At 42.3% G+C, this 23,480-nt stretch overlaps 1 protein-coding gene across 1 annotated transcript; it reads right to left on the bottom strand.

Annotated features, from left to right (window-relative positions):
• Positions 1-733: 733 nt before the first annotated feature.
• AMER3 (APC membrane recruitment protein 3) lies at positions 734-17,316 on the bottom strand. Its single transcript, XM_080409741.1, is given in 2 exon segments — positions 734-4,360; positions 4,362-17,316. Coding segments are annotated over 2 exon segments (3,021 nt in total). The 5' UTR covers positions 7,338-17,316; the 3' UTR covers positions 734-4,315.
• Positions 17,317-23,480: the final 6,164 nt, after the last annotated feature.

Below are 23,480 nucleotides of genomic sequence, written 5' to 3'. Positions count from 1 at the left end.
TGCATGTAGAGGGTTTCTTCCTTTATTTTTTCACCTATTAAGGCATCTCTCTGGCTATTTCAAGCAACAATACCATAGTTTTATCAGACAATTACCAATCCGCTTTGCTTTTCCTTTTTAACAAATCCAAATACTGCAGTCTGCCTTCCCTATGCCTGGCAGGTAGAGAACTATCTGTTTGAGAGGAACGCAACCTTATTTAAGACAGAGGAAATAAAGTTAAACGAGGAGGGAATGAAGTTGAACCAGGAGGGAATAAAAAGCATTACAAAAATTGCCTAGACTTCGAGTAGCTCTTCAGTTGGTGAGGATCAGATACACATTCCTCTATCATTTTGCAGTGTCTAGGCTGTATTTTATCTGCTTCTGAATCTCAGTTCCTTGATTACAGCAAACATGTTTGCCATACTGTCTTCTTTTATCTACAGCTGCCCTATCTATTATGGCAATCCCTCTTTGATTGGCAGTTATCTTTTTTTTTTTCTGACCTGAGGGCAAGCTTATTGCAATGTGTTCATTTTAGTGCTATCACTGAAACACATTCAAAAGCTTCAACTGGTGTATAATGTAGTGCTTCAGCATTTGAATTAAGTGAGCACATATTGCTGGGAGCACACGTGGTTTTTGTTGCTCTGCCACGTCTACCAGTTAAGGGAAGATGCAGTTCAAACCCTGGTAGAAATGGCTCAGTGGTCTGAAATGCTGTTGTTTGCAGGGAGTGCTTTGTTGCAGTGTTGTTGTCTGTCCAGTCACTTCCAGAGAGATTTTAATGGCCAGAAAAAGAAATCCCAATGTGGTGCTCTACGACAGTGTTCCCTTGTTGATGAAAAGAGTTTTCTGTTGGAAAATATCTAGTCCAAAAGCACAAAGTTCTGCAGCTTGGTTTCTATGGTCCATGAATATACAAATCCCATATTCAGGGGATGGACTGCATTTGCTTCCCAAGTCCTAGATTTTCGATACTGAAGAATGAAAATTATGCCTTTCATTGCACTTCCTACTGGTAATTTCCACCTTCTGTATCCTCATGTAAGGACATCATTTGTCTCTGGGGTACCTTTACCATCAGGGATCAAAATTCTGGTAAGCTCAGATATGAGGCATTTGCAAATTTTTCTCTAAAATGCCAGGGAAGGGAGAAACAGAACTGGAGCTGGGACTGGCACTTCTACCTTTCTTCACCAGAGGTGTGCCTCTGCGTTCAGCAGGGTAGAGAAGCACCAGAGACCAGGCATGGCTCGGGGGAACCACTCACACTAGTTGGAGCAGAGAAGATGGGCTCATTTGTTACTGTGGGTGCTGGGACATCTGGAGATGGGGGTGACAAAACCTGGAGATTTGAATGGCTTTTGATATCAGCTTTTCCTCTGCCCCATGATAAATGGTAAGAAAGTTGACATTTTCCTTCCCAGCTCCTCCAGGTCAGGCCTGGGAGCCCATGGGAAGAGGAGGGGCTGCATTGGAGCTGCTTATGCAGCATTTGTTCTGAGGGACGAAGCAGAACACCTCTGGATCTGTCACTTCTCTCACAGCTCCCAAGTGTGGTATTTTAAAACAGTGACCTTTGGAGCATTCTTCATGTATAAGTTCTTGGGATTTGCACAGTCATGTCCAGTGTAGGAGTATTTCTTGATGATGTCTGTCTCCATAGAGACAGAGTGATACCATGTTTGTATTTTGCCTCTCTTACACTACCACCCCTGTGATTAACGCAAAGATCCTGAGTCACTTTTGAAAAAACTAATATTTCCGGCAAACCTGTAGGCCATCTGTTAGTGTGGGCAGGCAAGAAGATGCTGGGTAGGAAAACACAGTCACATGGCTGTGTTTGTATCTGTCACCATAGCTGTTTAACTATGTTAAATGCCATTTTAATTATAGTCAAAAATGTTTTTCTGTAAGAAATTAAACAGCAAGCCTGTAGTGAAATAATTTCTTGAAACGAGAGCATTCCCCCAAGTCATTTTATGAATATGCAAATCCAATCTATATTTTAAAATGCCATTAATTTTACTGTTACAGAAACTGCTATCAAAAATCAGCAGATCCCTTTCGGAAAACAAAAAAGTGAACTGTCTTCTCTCTGGGGCTCAGGTGCTAGCATGTGAACTGTGCCACATTCCTGACACTGCAGGTACTGCAGGTCAGTGCTGACACACGGTGGCATACAGCAGCTGCCATTTAATACAATGCAGCAGAAAGTGCCCCACATCCAGTAATGTCTGCTTGTGGTACGTCTTGTACAATACAAAGATACAGTCTGTTACCCCTTCTGACAGTCATGGCAGCTATGACTCCCTTCTCTGTTTCTACTAGAAAATGACTCCTCAAAATTAGAATCCCTTTGCATTCCTAGCCTGTGAAGGCAGGGATATTTTTAACAATACCCTGTGGATTAATATTCACAACAAACTAAAAATATCAGGCCAATGTATACACTGATCTGCTGTTCCTAAAAAGTTGTGCCTAGCACTGGTTTCATACATATACTAGCTGTGACCACAAACCTTTCCTTGCCTGAATTTTTAATTTCAGAAATAATCTAAAAGATGCAAGTGGTTGTAACGACTATGCTGTGTCCTTCAGTGGCAAGTTCTGCCCAAAACTCTGGTGACATAAGAAGGTGTCTTGCTAGTCAGCATTGTTTGCAACAAAAATGGGAAAAACCAAAAGCACTTCGTTCATTAGAGGAAAACCTAAATTCACTGATGAGCTGTAACTAGACGATGTGTTAGTAAACAGTATTGAAGACTGACAGTCTCTGGCCCTTAAATTCATGCAGACCCCTGAAAAATAACCCTCCCTGCAATGGGAGACTTGCTAGTGGGAAAGGGCACTTTCACAAAGATGTAAATAGCAAAGTGGGTGGCTGAATCTCCCAAGACCTGGAAATGTAAGGGTGATTTTGCCTAATGCAGAGAGAAACACTGTCCTTTTTAGTTTGTGCAGCTTGGGAAGCCTTTAGAGATGACCAGAAAGCAGTTGCACTGCTCTGAGCAACAAAAGCCAAGTGTTGTGATGGCTGGGTCCTCTGTTCAGTAGTGACCTGTTCCTTAATTCCCTATCCTGGCCCTTGCTGCACCCTCCTCTCCATCTACCACAACCTCCAAAGGCTCCCTCTCAGAGCACCACGGCTGGGCAGGGTCCAGCCAATCTATCACATTTGGCAGGGCATGTGATAGAGAAATTACAAGTTTTATGTGACAGATTCCTCTTAGCAACTGGACAACAGAGGATTTCCCAGCTGGCACAGAGTCGGAGCAGTCTGTACAGATAGTACCTGCTCTGGCCTAATGCCTTGTGTGACAGGCAAATTTGAACCAGTCTGTGTACTTGATCAGCTTTTTCTGTTTTACAGCAGAAGTGTTTCTCACCCTATGTCAGACACCAAATTCTGGATCTCCCTATACTATGTAAATGTGGCTCAAGAATTTTCAGAATTTTGAGGTGCAGCACAGACCCTATAATCCCTCTGTTGAGAAGCCTATCAAGCCTTGCATGTGCATGTGCCTTGGCTTCAGCTCTTTCTCTGCCACAGCACAGTTTGGCCAGAGACCAGCTGCACCTGCTGGAGAGGGACTTCAGGCTTGCAAGAAGGAAGAACACCCTTTTGGCATGTGTAGCAGCAGCAGCACAGTATTATGGGCTTTCCCTTGTGCTTAAGGGCACACCATACGTATGCAACTGCAGAACAGGGTACGTCTGTCTGCCCTGTGACTTAACATTGCAGATTGCTGGCTTTCTTGTGTGACCCTCTGTGTAGCAGCTCACCCATCAGGACTGCAGTAGAGACCTCTGTCTAATATCCAGTTACCAGTCCAGAGGGGAAGCAGGGCATAATTTTTATGCTATCATTATGTAGCAAGAGGATTTCATGACCTGGTAGTAAAGAATGTGAGCTGAATACTGCTCAGTCTGTGGCCAGGCAGCCATTTCCACTGTGTTGCTCCAAACATGGCAGATCCTGAACTGGGAGAAGGAAAAAATTTCCCTGCTTCAGCTGATACGAAAACTGCTGTACCTGGGTGGAAGACGGGGCTTCATCTTTTGCATGGGAATTGTAAGACCCAGTGAATGTGGTACCTGCTATATGTGGCTCCTGGTTTGGGCAATCGTGTAATTTAAAATCTGATTACTTTTAACTACCATGCTAAAGTGAAGGTTAAGATCAATGAAAGTGGAAAACTGAGAAACCCTGAGTATATATCAGACTTGTCTGCTGTAAGGGTCCCCCTCTGAAAAGGGAACAGATGTTACTTATTTCACATTTAACTTCAGACTTCCCATAATCACTCACCTTCTCAATGCCGGTGTGTTACTGGTAGTTCTTCCCTGTCACTGCTGTGTCTGGGGTTGCTGCGTGCCTCTGGGTGAGGGGACAGGGCGCTCCCTCCAGCCAGACCCCTGCAGGGGGTCTCTGCATAACTCCATGGCCCTGAGCTGCACTGCTTGGCCTCCTTAGGCTGCAGCGAGTCAACCAGGGAGTCGGTGGTGCTGTCTGCGGCTTGTGAAAAAGTAGCAGGTATGTCTGAGCAGGCGGAGTTAAAGAGAGGTAAAAATGTTGGTCTGCTAAGAGCTGTAGCAGGGGCAGAGTCACTTGAACTGAGATCAAGTGTGAAGTCTTTTAAATAGGAAAGCGCTTGATTATTTAGATGGGCATATTTGAAATTTAACTTGCTTCTAGAGACCTCCTCTAGGATTTTTGCTTTTCTTTTCTCATCTTCGGAGAAAATTTGCTCCCCATTTTGCTTCAAATGATATAGACTGCTGGATGGGAAACTTGTCTCATAGTTATATTGGTTTGTGCTAGGAATACTGGAGTATTCTGGATTTTGGGCAATACAGTTGCATTCATTGTGCAACGATAACTTGTTTTTGTACTGAGACATTTTACGAATTATATTATTCATTTCATACCCAATGCATTTGTCTTCCAAGTGCTTGTTTTCATAGCTGATTTTTAATGATGCCACTTGTGTTACACAGTGCTCTAAGAGCTGCACTATGTTAGTGCTGCTCTCCATTGGTGTGGGGCTGATGTAGCTCTGGAAGCGTCTGAGAGTAAGAGGCTGCAGTGGTTTGTCACAGGAAATAGAGAGAGAGTGATACATTGATTTATTTCTGTCCTCCCTCTCGAGGGGATCCAGGAGTGAGGTCGCAGCAGTCTTATAGGAGTAACATGATTCTACTTCGTGATTATCATCTAACAAAGGGGTTTCAGAACATTGAGAGCCACTCTCCTTGTTCAGCTTTTCTGGCAGTGGGTTTTTATTTCCAGATGTCTCACATCCTTCTGAAATTGTTGCCTTCTCATTTTCATTTGAAGATGTCTGCAGATTGTCTCCGTTAGCCTGTGATTGTGATGCATAACTTGATGCTGCAATGGCTTCCACAGTCTCAGGCACTGTAGATGAATCCTTGTGGTGACTCCCTTCCCTTTCCTGGAAATCCAGGTTAGATGTGTTATGGCAAGAGTCAAGGCTGTGGTCTCTTTCGGTAACATTTACTGAAGAGGCCTGGGTTGCATGTTTGCTTTTCTCCAAAGATGCACATAGGTTAAATGTATTAGATTCTTCCTTGCTTGGTTTCTCCTGCTGAGATTCCATGCTCCCTTTCTGCTCTGGACTAGGGCTGGGCAAGACTGATGAATCATTAGACTTTTCTGGCTGTGACTGAGGACTCTGAAGAGAGTCAGGGGAAGAAACCAGCCCCGCGTGTTTTCGCAGCCAGTTTATTATCCCCATGGTCAGTGAAAGCTCAGTATCACAAAGCTTTAGCAAACATTCTTTGCCTTTCCATGTGCTGTGGAAGAAACCCTGGCTGATAATGTCTAGAGCTGGTTGGGAAGCCATGTTCTCCTCAGCTCCAACACGAAAGCTGTAAATGGACAAAGGGATTTCAATGGCTTGTTCTGAAATGCTTTCAGATGTGCACAAGTCATCGTCTAGGACTGGGTTTATTTTGACTTCGTTTGGGTCATAGAAGAGCTCATAAAGAGCATCTCCGCTGTAGCTGTCTCTTGGAAATCTACCTGGGACCCCAGGGGTCTGAGCCTCTTTCATTTCATCATCTTGTCCAGGAGAGAATGAATCATAGTATCCTTCATCACTTGTGGATGTGGATTCTTGGTTGTCACTTTTCGGTGTTCCTGTTTCTGTGGAGCTCTCCTTGGAATTGTCACCGTCCTTATCAGGTGACGCTTGGGGGTCTTTCACAGATGCAGCAGCTGGGCTTCTATCCTTTTCCATGTCAGGACCAGGTATCTTCGGTAACTTCTTATCAAACAGAGCACTCTGATGTAGCATCACTGATTTGTTGATGTTGTCCCAAAACTTTGCAAATTCAACAGTCTCATTCTGGCCAGGAGAGGCCAGCTGCTCGACACCTCCTTGAAAAGAGCCCATGACGGGGCTGTCTTTGTGCTTGCTTCGTCTCAGCGGAACTTCTTTGCTGTTCTCCAGCTCCAGGTGAGCAGAGCTCTCATCAGCAAAGATTTCCCCACAGCCAGTGAGAGAGTCAAAGCTCTTCAGTGAGGCGACATCTTCACACAGGGTGTTGCAGCAGTCATAGGAAGAGTCAGACTGCAGTTCACTGTCTGAGCAGTCTTGTGACAAGCTGTCACCTGCAAATGTTTCTCCACTTTTGAAAAGATACTTTGCAAGACGCCCAGGAAACTCACTCTTGCAGCCTGGAGAGGACAGATTCTTGTCCTTCTCAACCAGGAACGTGAGGCTGTCTGGTTTATTTTTTTTAATATGAAATATATCTCTGAGCCCTTTCTTGGATCTCTTGAGGGAGATCCTCTTCCTGGGAATGGTTTTTGCAACAGCTGGTACAAAAGGCATCTGTGGCACAAAGTTCCTGTAATCGATCATCTGACTGCTGCATGCAGACTGGCTGGGACTGACCACACACTCTTTCTTGCTGCTGGAGCTGGACATCCCTGAAAAACTGATGCTGTTGACAAGTCGACCCTTACCCTTTCCAGAAAAACCTTCCTCACAAGTCCTGCTGCTGGGGCTGCAGTGCTCCGTTTTGTCTGCCTCAGCAACACAGTCATGCGTTTTACTCTTCCTTACAAGTTTGTAGGAGGATCCGGATGTTTTTTCCAGACTGTGGTCACCAGCTCCATTCCTTGCTGCTCTGGTAGGAAATCTGTAGTTCTTGTGCGTGGCCAAATATGCCAGCTGGACTTCAGGTACGCTTTGGTTTTCCTCCAGAGCCACTTTTTTGTCTTTCCCTGTATCATCTTTGTTGATAGGAACTGCATGCACTGGTGACACTTTCTCATGTTGCACACTGGATTTTATGAAGGTCTTTCCTCTCTTGAGTTCCATACTGCTTCCTCACATCTGTTTCTGTCAAGAAAACAGCAGAACAAAAATACGGTGAGGGTGGTGGGTAGCACTTGTAAACTTTGAAAACAACTAGGGAACAAAGGGATGGATGTTGAGCATTATAGGACTGGTTTTGTTTGTCACCAGAAATTTCCATCACTGACTCATGGTATTGCATGAGAAACAGATCAAGTGAAACGGAAGGTAAGTTGGCAATGGCTGGAAGATCCAGCAAGAAGACAGTACACATTATGGATTGGTAGCTGAGGCTCAGAGAACATTTTGTCTGTTAGAAATGAGGGGGGGTGGATTTAGGATTATGACTTTAGGATGGCTTTTAACAAGAGAGAGGTTCTTTTCCGAAAGTAGAAGGGGCATCCATGAAAAGCAATACCAGAGGAACTGTTAAGATGCAAGTGTCTGCATCAGGGAGGCAACAATTCATAAATCTGTACTTTTGAGGAGAATGAAGAGCTCAAGGTGGGAAATGTCCTGAGAAAATGGATCAAATATTTGACACATGATGCTCCTTTATATTAAAATAATCCTTACCTGTGAATAGAAAATCCATAAATCTCGGTACTACCCTGGAAAGCATGCTTAAACTGAATTACTGTTTTTGCTTCCTCCTGAGCATAATGTGTCATTTTCTGCACTACTACTTTTATTGGAAAAAGTAAAAAATGCCACATTGAAAATCACTGTTAATTTTGAGATAAATGTCATTTCCAATTTACAAAGACCAATGTAGCATGCTAAGGCATTGCCACATAGAATCTGCATTGTGCATTGATTAGCTATTTCTAAAAATACTCCATTACCTGTATCAGTGCCAATTTTGGACTCTGCTATATCGTTTAGTATTGGATATGGTTTATGTTTTCATAAATCTAATTAGTCATTAATTATTTTAGCCATGACACTTTCAATTTTCCAGCAGTTATTTCATAGACATATCCGATCTTTTCCCATCTTGTATCAACTTGAATATTGAGTAAGTCAGTGGAGTTACATAAAGGTAGGTCAGGAAAGAAGCAAGCAGTTCCTAAAAGCTGTTCGAGAAACCAGATTTTTACTGGATGGGAAGCAGGACAAAATGTCCAAGTCCTGTTCTTGAAAGAATGTGCTTGCATCTTTCCTTAATGAAACCTCAGTTCATGATTTATCTCATTTTAAATTGTTTACATGCAACTAAACCACTTAGAGTCATTGAACTCTGCAACACACACAAACAACACAGTGCTATCTCTAGCACTCCTTGACAAACTATGTAACAGCTCTGATGAAATGAAAAATTACCAATACTCCCTTGACAACAACCTCAGATAAGACCAGTGGATCCAGACCTGTGCCCGGTACAAAGACAGCTAGGGAGATTTTAAATTCAGCACTCAGCCTAGCCTTTGTACACTCTTAAAGTACAACTTAGAGCAGTCTTTAGCCTACCTTGAACTGTAATAGCTGTCAGTAGCCTCCAGAGGCTTTCCAGTAGCCAGGGCTTGCTGGGAACAGCAACTCTCTGACCAACACCTCACAGGATCTGGGTCTGTGTATCTGGGAGTTGTGTCAACTGCAGCACTTCTCCAGCAGGCTGATCAGTGACAGCCCATTTCTCATAGGAGCTGCAAACTAGCAGGTGATTAGCAATATTTACAACTAAATGTAGGTCAGTGACAAAAGGTAAAAATGTAGGGGTAAAATGTGAATATTCAACATGAAGAGAGTATACATGGTGGGTGGTGATAGATGGAGGTCTATCAGTATGATTGAGATGTTGGCACATTTATTTGATTTGGGGCTGCATGTGAGTATTGCAGAGCATTCTTAATGAAAGCCAGTAAACATTTTACTACACTGTCAGGTATCTGGAGTTCACTGATGCTGCAGGAAACTTGTTTTGCATATTTAGAAATAGGTCACTGGGACACGATTACAATCCTCTTCTGAAAAGTGAGGTGTGATTGAGAAGAAATTCAGCACACAGAGCTCCAGCGGAGTTGTGACAACGATCAGGAGCAGGTGACACAAGATCAGTTATTAATATTCCCAAAATAAAGTGTCTGACATCTCAGTCCTTTTGCAATTGTAGAAGTAGGTACTGTGTCCCTGTGGGAAGTCCTGCTGCTGAGAAGCTCTTTAGGGGTCTGTGACATTGCAAGTGCTAGCGCTACAACAATGTTACGTAGGGTTCTTTGAAGTCCTACAGCTGTTTCTGCCCATTCTGAGTATTAAGCAAGGGTCATTTTTGTAGGAAATTACATACTTGGAAAGTTCTTCTCTCGATACATTAAAAAGGCCTTTAGAGGTGGATTCATTTTATTGCCAAGTATGAAACTTATTAAAGCTAAGAATTCAGGATGTCGTTAGGTAATCTTTTGAATAAAGAAGTCTTTGATACGAATTGTATCTCCTTGATAAGAAACACAATGGAGTACCGGTTTGATAACTGGGTCTAGAAACTCAGTTTTTTCATCTTTTTCTTTATAGATTAGATGAATAGTTTTAACATGAAAGCCCAAATGGCCTGAATAACTGAGAAAATATGTAGTACAATAATGTAAGATACACCGATGGTAGCTTGTTCTACCTTTTCAGTTTCCTTTGATGAGGAAAAAATAAGTTAGGAGTTGGTTTGTTGTTTTTTTGAGGGGTTTTTTAGAGATCTGCTATATGTATAATCACCAATTTTGTATTCTAATTGTTTAATGTCTCTATTTAATCCCATATATTATTTTTCTCATTTCCCCCCAGGATTCATGGCAGACTAATTAGTATCTAGTTCATTGTGTCATCCTGCTTATTCTGTTTTAACACTGGCACAACTTCAGGAATCTTCCCCATAAAAAATATTATTAAAAATGAATGCCAAGAAAGGGAAGATCTCCTCAGTCAACTCTTTGAGGGCTTTTAAGGCCAGCCTACCAGTGTCTGCAGATTTTTTTAAATATTCATCTTGGATGATGTTTTGTAACTTCCCATACTATGAGTACCTCTTCATCCTCATATGATATAAATGATAATTAGCTTCTTTCCAAATATAGAACAGAAATATTTATGTGATGCTTCTCCCTTTCTATATCTATTAATACTTTTAGCATTTTTGGCTGTAATGAAGTGTACCATTATACTTTTTTCTCTCTCTCTGCAGGGACACAAGTTCTATCTCTAACTGTGGAAGCTGTACCAGTGCAGTTAGAAACAGATTGAAGTGCTGTAAGGGAAAGTTACCCTCCAGTGGTTATGTAAAGCTAATAAAAATACTGTGAAAAATTATTCTAGGCATTTTAAAAATGGTACATCTTCTCTGGGATTTCTTGACCCATGCAGTGAGCTACACTATTGCCTGTCTCTGCTCTTTTTTAATTATTCTCCTCTTGGACTAAACTTGCAGTATCTCTCTTCTTCCACCAGGGATAAAGGGTATATAAGGGAGTGATTCCCACCTTTGCAAAAAATAATATATTTTGCAATTAAAAATCACTGTACAGAACAGAAACCTGTGGAAACTGGCAGTTGGTCTACTAAGGCTAGGTTGTTCTGTTCTCAACAGGCTCTGGATGTTTTCTTGGTTAATGTTACTTGACCTCTTTTTTTAATACCTGTGAAATTACTTATGGAACACATGTTTAAATAGATTACATCATTAAATCTTATACTGGCTACAGTTTAATTGTCAATTACAACAATCTGCAGCCACATTGAGATTTCCCATCTACAGTAGACAGTACTTTTATCTGTCTTGATCATACCAGCTGTTCGTGTTTAGAATTTCACAGGTGTCTAAGCAGGCAATTAGGTCTGGATTTTGGGCTTATATAATGGAAGTAAGGTTTTTGTTTAAATTTGGATGATGTTGCTCATAAAATTCAGATACTTCATACTCAAACTTATACTGTCTGTGCAGGGGGTCTGACAGCCTTTTCATAAAAACAGAAGGTTTTACTGTGTCTGTGATTTATCTAAAACAAAGTTAAAGTTTTAGAATGGGAAGGTGAACACATTCCTGTTGGCTGAGGAGATTGGTGTTAGGACAGTCAAAGCAATTGCTTATAGTTCTGGGTTATGAGGCCCTGAACAAGACTGAGTTAGGTAATTGTTCAGGTTAATAAGAGCCGTATTCAGATGACATAAATTGTACCTAAGGCCAAGTAAACAGACAAGGAGGCCAAAGAGGGATGCAGTGGGGCTGAGCTGGATATTCGTTAGGAAGCAGGAGGAAGATGGGTGGAGGAGCAGGGAGCAGGATTCAAACTGTCCAGATATTGCCTCTGTCATGTGGGTCAGAGAAGAGAGGGGTCACGCTTGCCTCTGCCTGTGGCCCCCAGAGCTTTCTGCCAGGCTCAGCTGTCCACAGTTCTTCCTGTCTGGAGGAATGGGGAGAGCGTTGCTTTGGTTTTTGGGCTGGTGTCAAAATTATTAGCTTGTATCTTACTAGCTTATCTCACAGTGGAAGGGTTTGTTTAGGTTATCTTCAAAGAAAAGGTAAAATAGATTGTGCTTTAATGTGTCAGTAGCTAAAAGAGCAGTCTTCTTGTATGTAACTCTAGGAAGATCATCCTATTAGGAAAGCAGAAGTATCTGCTTCAGGGAGGGTTGCATGGATAGAAATAATAGTATTATGAAAAGGAAATGTAGATGAACTGTCTGGCTTCAGCAAGTTTGGCTCAAAATTACTTTTACTTAAGTAGGAAAAAAATATAATTAAGGTTCATCTGTTCCAAAATCTTATCAGCTGTCTGGCGTGGACACTTATTGCTTATTTGATGTGTAATGTGTCTCTCTTGGAGATAGAAATAAGCAAAACTCAGAATACAGTCATTGTTTTGCAGGGAAGGTAGGAGCGCTCCTTCTGCTTCTTTAAATTCAATTATTCTGAAAATGTGCATGTTGTGGAGATGGTACCTGACTGTCTCTTGCTAAGCAGAATTCTGCATGCCACTTGGAGTCTTAATTTCACCTCCCTCCAAGTGTTTTCCTCTTATTAAATGAAAGAGTTGATAAACATTGTATACTCTTTCAGGGTTTTTTTTAATTTAAAAAGAAGGAAAAGGCTCTATTTGGACTGCTTTTATGTTTTAGGATACAAGTTTGGAGTAAGTCCAAAATCCTTTTTTCACAGGTGGCTTCGTGTCAATCAGACAAGATCCTGAGTATCAGAGTTACCTTTGAAAATATTATTTTTGCTTTCCAAACAAAAATGGTAGCATAATTCAGTTTCCTGAAAAATATTTATTTGGTTTAGGTGTTTGGACATGTACCATTCTTAAAATGGATGCACTTTAAGATGAAATGTTTTTAAGAATATTTCCTAAGAAATTGTATAATGGAAAAGGGAAAAAGAACGGAGCGCTCTAGGAGGCTCTCCCTTCCTGTGCCTGGTTAACCTCAGGAGGATTTTTGCTGGTTACCAGTTGGAAGTCCTACAATGCAAAAACAAGCAAGCATGAGGTGGTGAGAGCCACAGCTACTTTTAAAGTCAGTGGGTGATACTAATTTTTAATGCTTAAGATCTAATCAATTAGCAATGCATCAAGAACAGCTGGTGCTCCCAGTAAAGTGTGTGAGGGGAGGTATTTTTGGAATAAGACTGTTTATTTATAGTCAAAAACCTTAACTCTCTATCTCAGAAGATAAAATGTAGTAATGGAAATACTTATTGATAATCATCAGCATATATTCCATTCTGTTAATTTGACTTTTAATTACAAAGCAATAAAATGCTTCCTTGCTGGAGGGTAGTGATATCCTGTCTGCAGGATATTACTGTTACACTGTTTCTCATAAGCAAATAAACATAACAGTTCTTATGGTGAAAACCAAAGAGGATTTTAAAGCAGGGCTCATCTTTCCACTTATAACTGATTGCCCTGCTAGTATCTCATCTCCATTAGAAAACAGAAAAGAACAGGGTGGAAAGGATGGAGGATGTAATCAGGGACAGTCATGATTCAGGAAACAGAAGAATGTTTATTTTTAAAGATGTGTGTGTGACACACAAACCTGCATTGAGATCATGCCTCTTATTAGGAATACGCCTCTCATCATCGGTAGTGGCTGTATCTTATCATTCCCCTTAATCATTTGCCTCTCTTGGGTAACCCGGGATGCCTAATTATTTGCATACACATTTAGGTCAGGCAATGGCTTTCTCACGAAGGACCAGCAAAAAGCACATCCGTGTGTTTTTCTTCAACCTTAATTCCACTGAGCACACAAAGTAAAATCTTCTACTCCCCAGCAGAATACTAGAAGGATGTGTAGCTAAATGCTTAATCTTATTAGCGATGTGTATAGGGAAGCCTGAACCTAGCTTTAAGCCCTGCCAACTGTTCCGTGGAGCTCAGGATTTTTCATAGTAAAATTACCGCGTTTCTACTCTGTTTCTATACTGTCCTGCTGTGTACCAACAGGAGGGACCCCTGGGGCAACAGCAGCACCCACCGCTTCCCCCAGCCCTGCATGTGGCACCCACTGCTTCCCCCAGCCCCGCGTGGGGCATGTGGCGTGCGGCAGGACAGAAGGAGACTGAGACCATGACAAAAGGAGGCTCCTTCTCTGACAAAACCTCTGCACCCCTCACTCAGCTTTCTTCTGTACCTGAGGCTGAAAGAAATGTAACTGCTTGAAATGTTCCCAGTACGCTGTGTAAAAGGGCAGCATAAACTCCTGCATAGGGAGCGATGGAGTCATGACTCTATTGCTAGGAGAAGGCAGCTGAGCAGAAATTTCCGCTGTGTACCTGAGAAGGAAACAGGGCATTTTTTACTTGCCCTGGCCAGCAGCCTGTTGGTACCAGACAGTAAAGTGTTAATGCTGTCCGCTTTGGCTGTTTTCAGTAATTTATTGCTTTGAAAGAAGACAGGATGTGCATTTATATAAATAAAAGCACATATTTGACAGATATATAGAAAAATAAGTAAAAAACAATGCTTCAAAACCAAGCAGTCATCCCAAAATAATAATCCCTTAGAGTCGCTGTGAGTGTCAGAGCAAAAGAAATGCCATTGCACCAGAGCAAACAATAAGGCAGATTACAAAAATCCTACTCACCATGTTTTATCACTGAGCAGAAATCCTCTGTCTCCTAGCCTTGCTACTGAGGCTGGTCTTTATCCAGAGGCTCCTGTGATGCTTTTCAGATTCTGAGGGGTTGGACCACTGCTGCTCTCCAGTGTTACTCTCCACCCCCTGTCTCTTCCTCCTCCTTCTTCCTTCACCCCACCCCCTCATTCCTCCTGCTTGTAGCTTTTTCGTACCTTTCATAGATTATAGGCTTTCACATGTAGGTTGATTTAGGAAAGATGCTTATTTCAGCCATCTGCTTGATGCCATGGAAATGCCTTCATTGCTAAGGAATAAAAGCCCAGAAGGTAAGCTCGGGAGTCCTGAGCCAGCATTTTCGTTCCTCTCTATACGACTGCTTATTAAATAAGGAGGAACACATCCACATTAATTTAATTTCTCAAATTATTCTTTTTCTGACTAGGATTCAAGAAATGCAGCCCTAACATGTTCTTACATTAGTGAGATGTTTCACTGTTCAACGTATGCAGATTATTGGAGTGTACCACCCTTTGTAGGACTTTTGTTAATGCTGAGGTTAAGAGGGGTTTTCATGGGGGAGCAAAGTGGCATAAGGGGAGAGTTAATATTTCTAAGCTAGAGTGCCTAGTGTTAGCCTCATATTGCCTTCAACAAACATGATGTATCAAATCCTTCTTACAGCCAAACTTCTGCTTCAGTGTGCAGTCAAGTCAACGTCTGATGTTACAACATAATTCCTTCTTATATAGATGAGTTTTTACCATCACAAACACCAGAGCTTTCATTTCACAAAAGCACAAAGCTGGCATCCTTGTCCCAGCCCTCTCCCCATGAAGGGCTTCCAACCTGATCATGTTTTGATTGTCCCTCCCCATTAACTTTCCTCTGAGTCCTTTACATCAGTCTCTCAAAACCTCTGCCTTCTCCTTCCTGCTTATTGAAACACCTCTCTCTGTTGAGGGCATGAGAGGAACCTCTTAAAAGTAAAAGTGTATGTCATGAAGGAGTGGCTTAATCTACTTCAGTAGCTCTCCTGTGAGCTGCAGTTTAGAGCTGTACTCTAGGATAACGCAGTAGTTTGTGTACAGACTGGCATATCTGCAGGCAGTTTACCTTTCAGACGTAAGGGCTAGTAATCACAGTTGCTCTAAGGTAGTGAACAGGCAGCTTTCAGATGATTGAGTGAGAAGAGCAAGTTCAGACAGGTCCAGTCTGTGCAGGTATTTAGGAAATCCTCCAGCTCTGTATGAACTGAAGATGAGCGTCCCTCATCTAGACAGCACTAGAGCAGGCGCTGTCTAAGCTCCTAAACCTGAAAGACCAGCCAGTTAACATTAAAAAAGGCAGAAGTGCTCCTGCTCTGAGTGCAGCCAGTAACCCACTCAGGTGTCCCCGATGGTAGAGACTGGAAAGTTACATCTTGGAAAACACGCCGGGTTCAGTCCAACCTGCAAGTAGAAAGCCCTTGTGTGACTTCACCAAAAGACTGGTGAGAGGAAAGAACAAGCTGTGCGTGAATCCTAGTAGCTCTGGCAAGTAGGTTAAGATCAATCATGAGAGAAAACACATTAATTAGAAATAGATTTGATGTTTTTATTCAGCATTAAATATTTGTATTGATCTAGTAGGAAGCCTTTCTTCGTGGTGGGTATGTCAAACCACCAAGTTTTCAAGTAGTACATCCTTGCTCTGCAGCGATGTCACTTTTGAGAACCACCACTTTGTGCGCTCTTGGAAAGAGGGACCCTTTAAAACTTTGAAGTCCTTCTTTGTTCAGTGTAACACCAAGGCTTGTTAGAAATGCTGATAGACATGAGAATTAATCAGATGTGACTCCTGATGCCAATTCAAGGCTGATGGCTGGTTTATGTTTCAATGATTGTCTAAAAAAACCTAGGAAAACTAGGGGTTTGGATTCTTTATTTGAATTTTTATTTGAAAATTATTCATGCACACAATTTCTGAGTGGAGTTCAGAGTGCAGACATTAAAGTTTAAGGTACATCAGAAAAGATGTATCCACATAGACCATATGGAGAACAAAGTAGACAACAGAGAGCACTTAAAATTTTATTTGAAGCCTACTTCATGTTCAACTCAAGCCCAGTAAGACAAGCCATCCTCAAAGATTTAGAGAAGAGTATCTGCCCAGAGAGGAGCTCTTAGCTCCAGTAGTGTTTCAGGTAGTTCCCCTACCTGCTGTCTCCAGGACAGTCTGTTGCTGCTCCTCAGGAACTGGGAAAATTCTAGTGCAGGTGTCCCTGTTTCTAACAAATGGCATCTGTTGTCCCTTTTGTGGAGGAGTTAGAGGCAACCACTCTAGACCTGGATAAGGTAACAAAATTTGTTCATCGTAACTCAGGTAAAGCATCCCCTGTGGTGAGAGAACTCCAGGGTTTAGAATGTTTAGGATGTCCATATGGACAAAATTTCAACTATTAGGGCATTTCATTTCCCTTCATGAGGGAAGTGGCCTCAATCCATTGGCCATCCATAGCCGTAGCTATCCATGGCCATAGCCATCCACAGCCATAGCCTGCACTGGCCTAAATCATGATCTCATTGCATGCACTGGTAGATGCACAGTACATTGAGTAGCAGCTGAACCATGTTAACCTTTATGTGTTGCAATAGAGGTGGTTTTTTTCTTCCTAAATAGTTATTAACTTTCAGTTCCCTGAACTATCCTTTTCTGCTACCAGTTCATATCAGGCTATTTCACTGTGGCTGTTGATCAGCTTGGTTCCAAAGGCTGGTTCTTGGAGAATCTAATCATCCTCCCTGGTTAATTCTGATTAATTCAGTCTGTCCAGAATTGTTTTGGGCATCCGTGGGCATAAAAAAGAAGGAAAACCAAAAAATTGTAAATGAGGGGCACGTGGAATAGCTGCCATCTGTTTAGCAGAAGCACACAGCCCTTGGCACAGGGAGAGAGAAGAGGGAAGGAACATACAGTCCCTGGCGTGGCAAGAATAGGGCAGCAGGGATGCCTGGTATCCAGTGAGGAGAACTGGGGAAAGGAGGAGGAAAATCCACGTCAGGGGCAGTGGGAAACACAGGGAGAGAGGTTTTAGATAAAGCGGGCCAGCCTGCCAGAACTTGGAAGCCTGCACCTCCCTGATAGCAAATACTTGCATCAAGTGATTGAAGACAACTATAAGCATGAGCAACTCACAAAAAGCAAACTTTCTGTCATGGAAGAATATAGCAGATTCTTTAACCCTGAGACTCAGAACAAAACCGTTTGCTGAGATAGCTCTATTTGTTTCCAGGGATTTACTTACAGAATGAATTAGACCCAAGCTGTTTCCTACCAGTGAACTAATGAAGAGTCTAACGTCCCCAGTCCAGCTGAGATTTCTGCTAACATCAGGTTAAACTTAATTATTCATGGATTCTTATCAGTATTTCTTGGTTTGGCATGTCATGGAGAATTGGTAATGGGATATGGAGCTTTTTCTCTCGAGATTGCTAGCAGAAGGCTGCCCTAGGTTGAAGGGAACTATCTTTGCTAGTTATCGGAATGCTTCCCAGGGCTTACATTAAATTAATTACTACTCTTTTCTCAGTTACTTGGTGAGCTTGTGTCTGCTGCAAAATTTAGGATTGTGAATTGCTGTTAGTAACATCAGTACTTCACAAAGGAAATGGAAGGATTTTTATCCACAGATTTCTGTTTTCCACCTCAACATCTTCTGCCTGTCTTCCCTGTGAGGCACTGTTGTTGCCGTATTTGCAGCCAAGGGACGAGGTGGAGCAGGTAGGGTTGCAAGAGCCCCCCTTTCAGTACTGGTATTAAAAAGCTTGGCTGCCCTGCCTGCCAGCCAGCCCTCAGAGTGCCAGTACAGGTGCCCTTGGTGGCAGGACTGAGTGCCAAGTGCCTCCAGGATGGCACTGATCACATTCTCAGTACTGCTGTTCTGAGGACTATGGATAACGGATAGGGAATTGCTTGTTGCCTCAAAGGATGATGAAAAGGGATTTTGAGAAAAAAAGAAAATGGTGAGGGCATTTCTCCAGCTGTTCATGTTAGAACAGTGGCTGCCCTTAAACTTTCTGCTTTAAACCAAAAGCTTGCTGGTAATAAATGCCTACGTATAAAATCAATGTGGGGAAAATGAGCTGCCTTAAAAGCTATGAAGAACTACTCCAGAAGAATTGTTTTACCAAATCATGAAGAACTCCAAGGCTTTAGAGACCAGAGACAATAACTGGGAGGGACATGACACCTCAAGGACATGGCTAGAGAAATGTTTAAATACAAAGCAAGTTTGTGGAAGTTTTTACATTCCAGATATTCCTGTGTCATAGACATCTGCCCAGATGAGGCAAGAATACCTCCAGTGTATTGAACTGCTACTGTCATTAACAGATGCTCCCTGTTTCAAAGGCAAAATAGTCATTCAGCATAAAGCATGGGAGATGGCAAAATGCACTATTCCAGACACCCCAGTACAACCTGTAAGCAAAATTTTCTCAGCTTCTGCTGAGGAAAATGCTATGATGATGACTTAAGGAAATTTTTAATGACTGTTTTGTATTACTTGGTTTCTCTGCTTAATTTTACATTGCTCTCTGCCTGAACATACACAAGTGCTCTGAAGGTTTGTTAAAGGCTTATTTAGGAAATGGAAAAAAGAGGTATAGGTGTAAGTAGCCATAGATACTTCCTATAAGACACAAACCATCAGTGAGGGTGAAACTGTTTCAGTAGCTCTAATAGGATAGTCTTTCAAATGCTAAAGCTGGGATCAAAAGAAGGCTAAAACCAAAAAGACCTAGATAAGAGAGAAGTGAGTAATTAGGTAAAGTTAGTGAGGGTGAGCACAACAGCACAGCAGGTTCAAGTCTGCATGCATGGACAGGGGGATGCTGAGCTGTGAGCAGGACAGGCTGCTGCACCCACTTCTGCCGTTCACTGTTTATGTGCTTTTATTTCATATCTCAGTGAAATAATAAATCGTGTGTTGCACAGACATTGGCTTGGTCATGCTGGAGAAGATAGAGTTGTCACAGGGTCTTGCAAAGGAGTCCTCATGGGTGGTATAAGGGCCATGAACCAAATCACAAATCCTGTTCTGAGGAAAGAAACCTCTTGGCTGAGTGTGTAGTTGGTGGGAACTTTAGGAAAAAAAGCACTAGGGCCGGTTTGCTAACTGCGACATGTAGCCTCTTGCTCAGGGCGAAATCCCACTTGTCTACCAGTCAGTATTTAAATACCGGCAAACCAAAGAACATTTAGAAGATGGATGATAAATGAAGCCTTTGAAGTCACCAGCAGTGCAGTTGGTAGCAATACGGTTAGCAATGCTTATGGTTGATTTACTCAGTGGAACACACATTTTGAAAACAAATCTGTGTTGGATTTGTGTTAGTAGCAATGCCACAGCCAGATTTCATTTTAAAGTAGCAAGTTGTACATCTTAAAAGAGAATAGCATACACACTTTTAGACACATTTTACTAGCAGACTTAATGTTTGGCGGTGGTTGTTCCTCTTGTTCTCCTGCCTCCTGTGTGCTAGTACTGCCTGCTGCTGCCTTAACTGCCATCACAGCTGAAAGGTGAAACCTCTGACCATGTTCCTTGAAGTCATTAACTGATATTTGTGGTAGAAGTATGACATTACTAGCAAGGCTTTTATGGTAGTGAAATATGACCGTTAATATATTTTTGCAGTTACAGTAAATAAAGCAGTAAAACTGAAAGAACTCAGCTTCTGACAAAGTGCTCCATTAATGTATCATGAGTATTGACAATGCCAAGGTCATCATTTGGTTTGTAGCTACGCTAATTACCAGCAGGTTTAAAAATATGGTATTTTATGGGTCTTCTAGCTGGCCGACTATTTAGAGAGGGGTGATTTGTTGAGCACTATTCTTTGAGCTTTATCCTTCCATAGTTTTGGCTGTTACTGTAGCTCTGCAACAAAACAATCTCTCCCAGCTGTTTGATTTTTCACAGACAGGTTATTAATGTTTCTAAGCCAGCTGATATGCCTAGGCAGTATTCAAGCATATTAAACTGTTCCATATTTCTCTTAAAAATGTGCAGTAGCCACTTTCCAACCAGTAGCTGAGTGCAGGTGGAAGCCGGGGTGGCGTGATGGCTGGGAGACAGGAACAGTGTGATCAAGGACAAAGAACTGGGAGCTGAGCTCAGCTGGGGCCGTGCGAGTGGTGCTGTGTTATGGTAGGGTGGATGTTCTGTTAATGGTGGGTGTTGCTGTATGTTGACGGGGGTGGCAAGCCTGTGAAGTAGGACAATTTCACTTGGGAAAAGAGATTCAGAAATTATTCTTGAGCTTTAATACAGAGATGGCAATTTCTCACACACTGCTACAACCTGCACTTCTGAAAAGTACTGATTTTTTTAATACCTCTGTTTCTAGGCACCTGGTTTGAAACACCTTATGGGGGTTTAACTCTTCTTGAAAATCAGGCACTTTAAGGGGGGTTGTAGTTCTTTATATGTCGGGATTTTACTGGGGAGGGAAAAAAGCAGCAGAAGACTGATGAGTTCTCAAAGCTTGGCTGGAAGGTATATGAAAGAATATGAAGTGGGGACTGCTGCTGACTGCATGATCATAGCTACATGGTCATTTGGAGCTTGACAGTCTTTCAAAGAGCCTGGTTCATTCAGAGCTAACAGAGTGGTATCCCAAAATAGACAGAAGCCAGCCACAAAATGAGTCAACTTCTTCCTCAGCTCATTAAATGAGTTGCCCAGTCAAGAATGAAGTCTGGATTCACCTGTAGATATATGTGTTGTCACAGAAATGGTATGAGAATGACAGAGGGATGGGAACCTTGCCTGATTTGTTGCTTTAGCCTGAAGTTTTCTGTACAAGAAATGTTGCTTCATCTCCTCACACTGTGTAGGGCAGGGGGTCCATGGTGGACACCCTGCAAATCAGTCACAGGAGTGCCAGCACTGCTGGTTGGAGCTGGAGGAGGCAGATTCCTCTGCCTTAGGCTTTTTCCTGTTATAGTTGTTTTCCCCGATGCCAGCATGGATCAAAGCCAAGTTAGTCTGCCCCAGACTGGGAAGCATTACCCCAATAATTAGAAATTACCAAAAATAACAAGGTGCTGCAATACCTCAGTAGCGGAAGAGCCCAGGGAATATGCAGAGAAACGAGTCAGGCAGGCGGCTAGCTCTGAACTGCTATGGTCCTCCTACCGTAAGTGCTGCCACCCGTGATGGTGAGGGGAGCCGTGGGCAGCCAGGTGGGCAGGAATCCCCGGCTTTCCCAGCAGCAGCTTCCAGAGGAGTGCACACACCCAGGGCCTGGCACAGTGCTCCCAAGACACCCTGATCAAGGCTCCTAGATTCTCTGATAATAACATTATTTTCCCTGTCCCATAAAAGTCTTTCTTCAACACCTAAACAGGTATTTGAAGTTGTCAATTTTTTTCCTGATCTACCTGATGTGCGCTGCTGTTTCCACCTGAGATGTCTGGCGTATTTCTGGTTATTAAGGTGCTAGCCTGTCACATCCCTTCAGCATTAAAGGGTATGGGATGAGCGGATCAGCAATGTGTGTCCTATTTCAGAGTTCTCCTCTTCGGCTGTTTGTAGGAGAACAAAAGCCTTCCATGGGGATGATATGCCTGTCAGATTATGGCAATCGTCAGCACTTTCTGTGAGGAGAGGGAGAGCAGATTCACTGCTGAAGCCAAGAGGCATAATGACACTGCGTAGCACCCCAGCACTAGAGTATTGTCTGGGCTCCAGCACCCCCATTCAGAGCTGTGGCTAACACGCTGGTGACAGCCCAGCTGTGCGGTGACAGGGCCAAGGACAGGAGGCAGGGGAAGGGCAGCACAGCTGCTGCACCTACAGCTGGGGGCTCCGTGGTGTGCGGAGCTGCCCGGGGTTGGTGCTGTAGCAGGAGGGCTGCAAAGGGGCACAGAGCCGCTCTGGGGTCTCTTTTGGCTTCTTGCTTTGTGAGCAGTGCGTATGCATACAGTGCGCTGGTGCAATAAAAGATGAGAAGTGGAGTCAAAAGGAGCCAGGAAAAATAGCTCTCATTTAATAAGCATTTGAAATATTTCTAGACAGAAAAAATGTTCAGGAAAATGTAAGGATGTATTGTTCCCATTGATTCTTTGGCCTTTTTTCTTTTGCTGGTTGCATTAGGCATAATTTGTATTAATATATTAAGCAATATGCTTATACGAGAGATGCTGGTTGGCTAGAGAACAGTCAAAACTACACTCTCAGACACTGCATATCCTCACTTAATACATTTAATGTAACTGTTTTAATTTGCTTCATAATAAAGAAGAAATAGATATACAAAGTCAGCTTTCATGGAACAAAGTAATTGGTTGCACACTTCTAAAGCATTTTTAACACGAAAATTTATAATATTGTAACTTCTTTTTATCTTAATTTCCAGATTTATGAAATCTTGTTGTTTGTACCTGAATAATTGTCCCTGCCTCTGAATAACTTCTACACCTGTTAGCCAAGTTTATCCTAACTTGAGATAGTGAGAGTGCTCTCAGAAAATACAGCCTTTTTTTAAAGCTTTCATGAAACTAGGGGGCAAGCTAGCAGACAGACCATGCAAGTATATCTGCTGGGGAAAAAAGGCTGGAAAAGAAACTCCACATTTCTTAGAAATCAAGAAGTAGCATTGCAGGCAGGTAAACATTTTTAGATACCAAGGGTAGTTCATCAACAACAGATTACAAGCTTCCAGAAAAGCAGGCTTTGTTACTGTTGCTTGAACTATTTACTTCATATTTAATTCAGTGGGAAAAAACCCTCTGTTAAGCCGTAATTGTTTATAAACTTTAATGCAATAGTAAATAAAATGTGATAAAATAGTAAAAACCTAAATATGAGAGATTTTTCCATGCTTTTGGAAATCCTAGTTGATTTCCAGATCTGCAGTGGGATTTATAAGTAACCCTAACAACTTCTGTAAAACCCACTTCTCACCTTTCTTGCTGCACAGATGGGTGGCTGGGTGAATTAATCTGAACATCTCTGAAGTTACTCCAGTATTTTCTGGGTTATCACAGTCATTTGACCAGAGAATCTCACACAGAACACTCGATATTTCTGTGAAAAAATGCTGAGGATCAAAT

The sequence above is a fragment of the Falco punctatus genome (genome assembly GCF_963210335.1).
Source record: "Falco punctatus genome assembly, chromosome: 13".
Taxonomy (NCBI): Eukaryota; Metazoa; Chordata; class Aves; order Falconiformes; family Falconidae; genus Falco; species Falco punctatus.
Note: the sequence above shows the minus strand (reverse complement) of the source record. Positions and strands in the feature narration are given on the sequence as shown.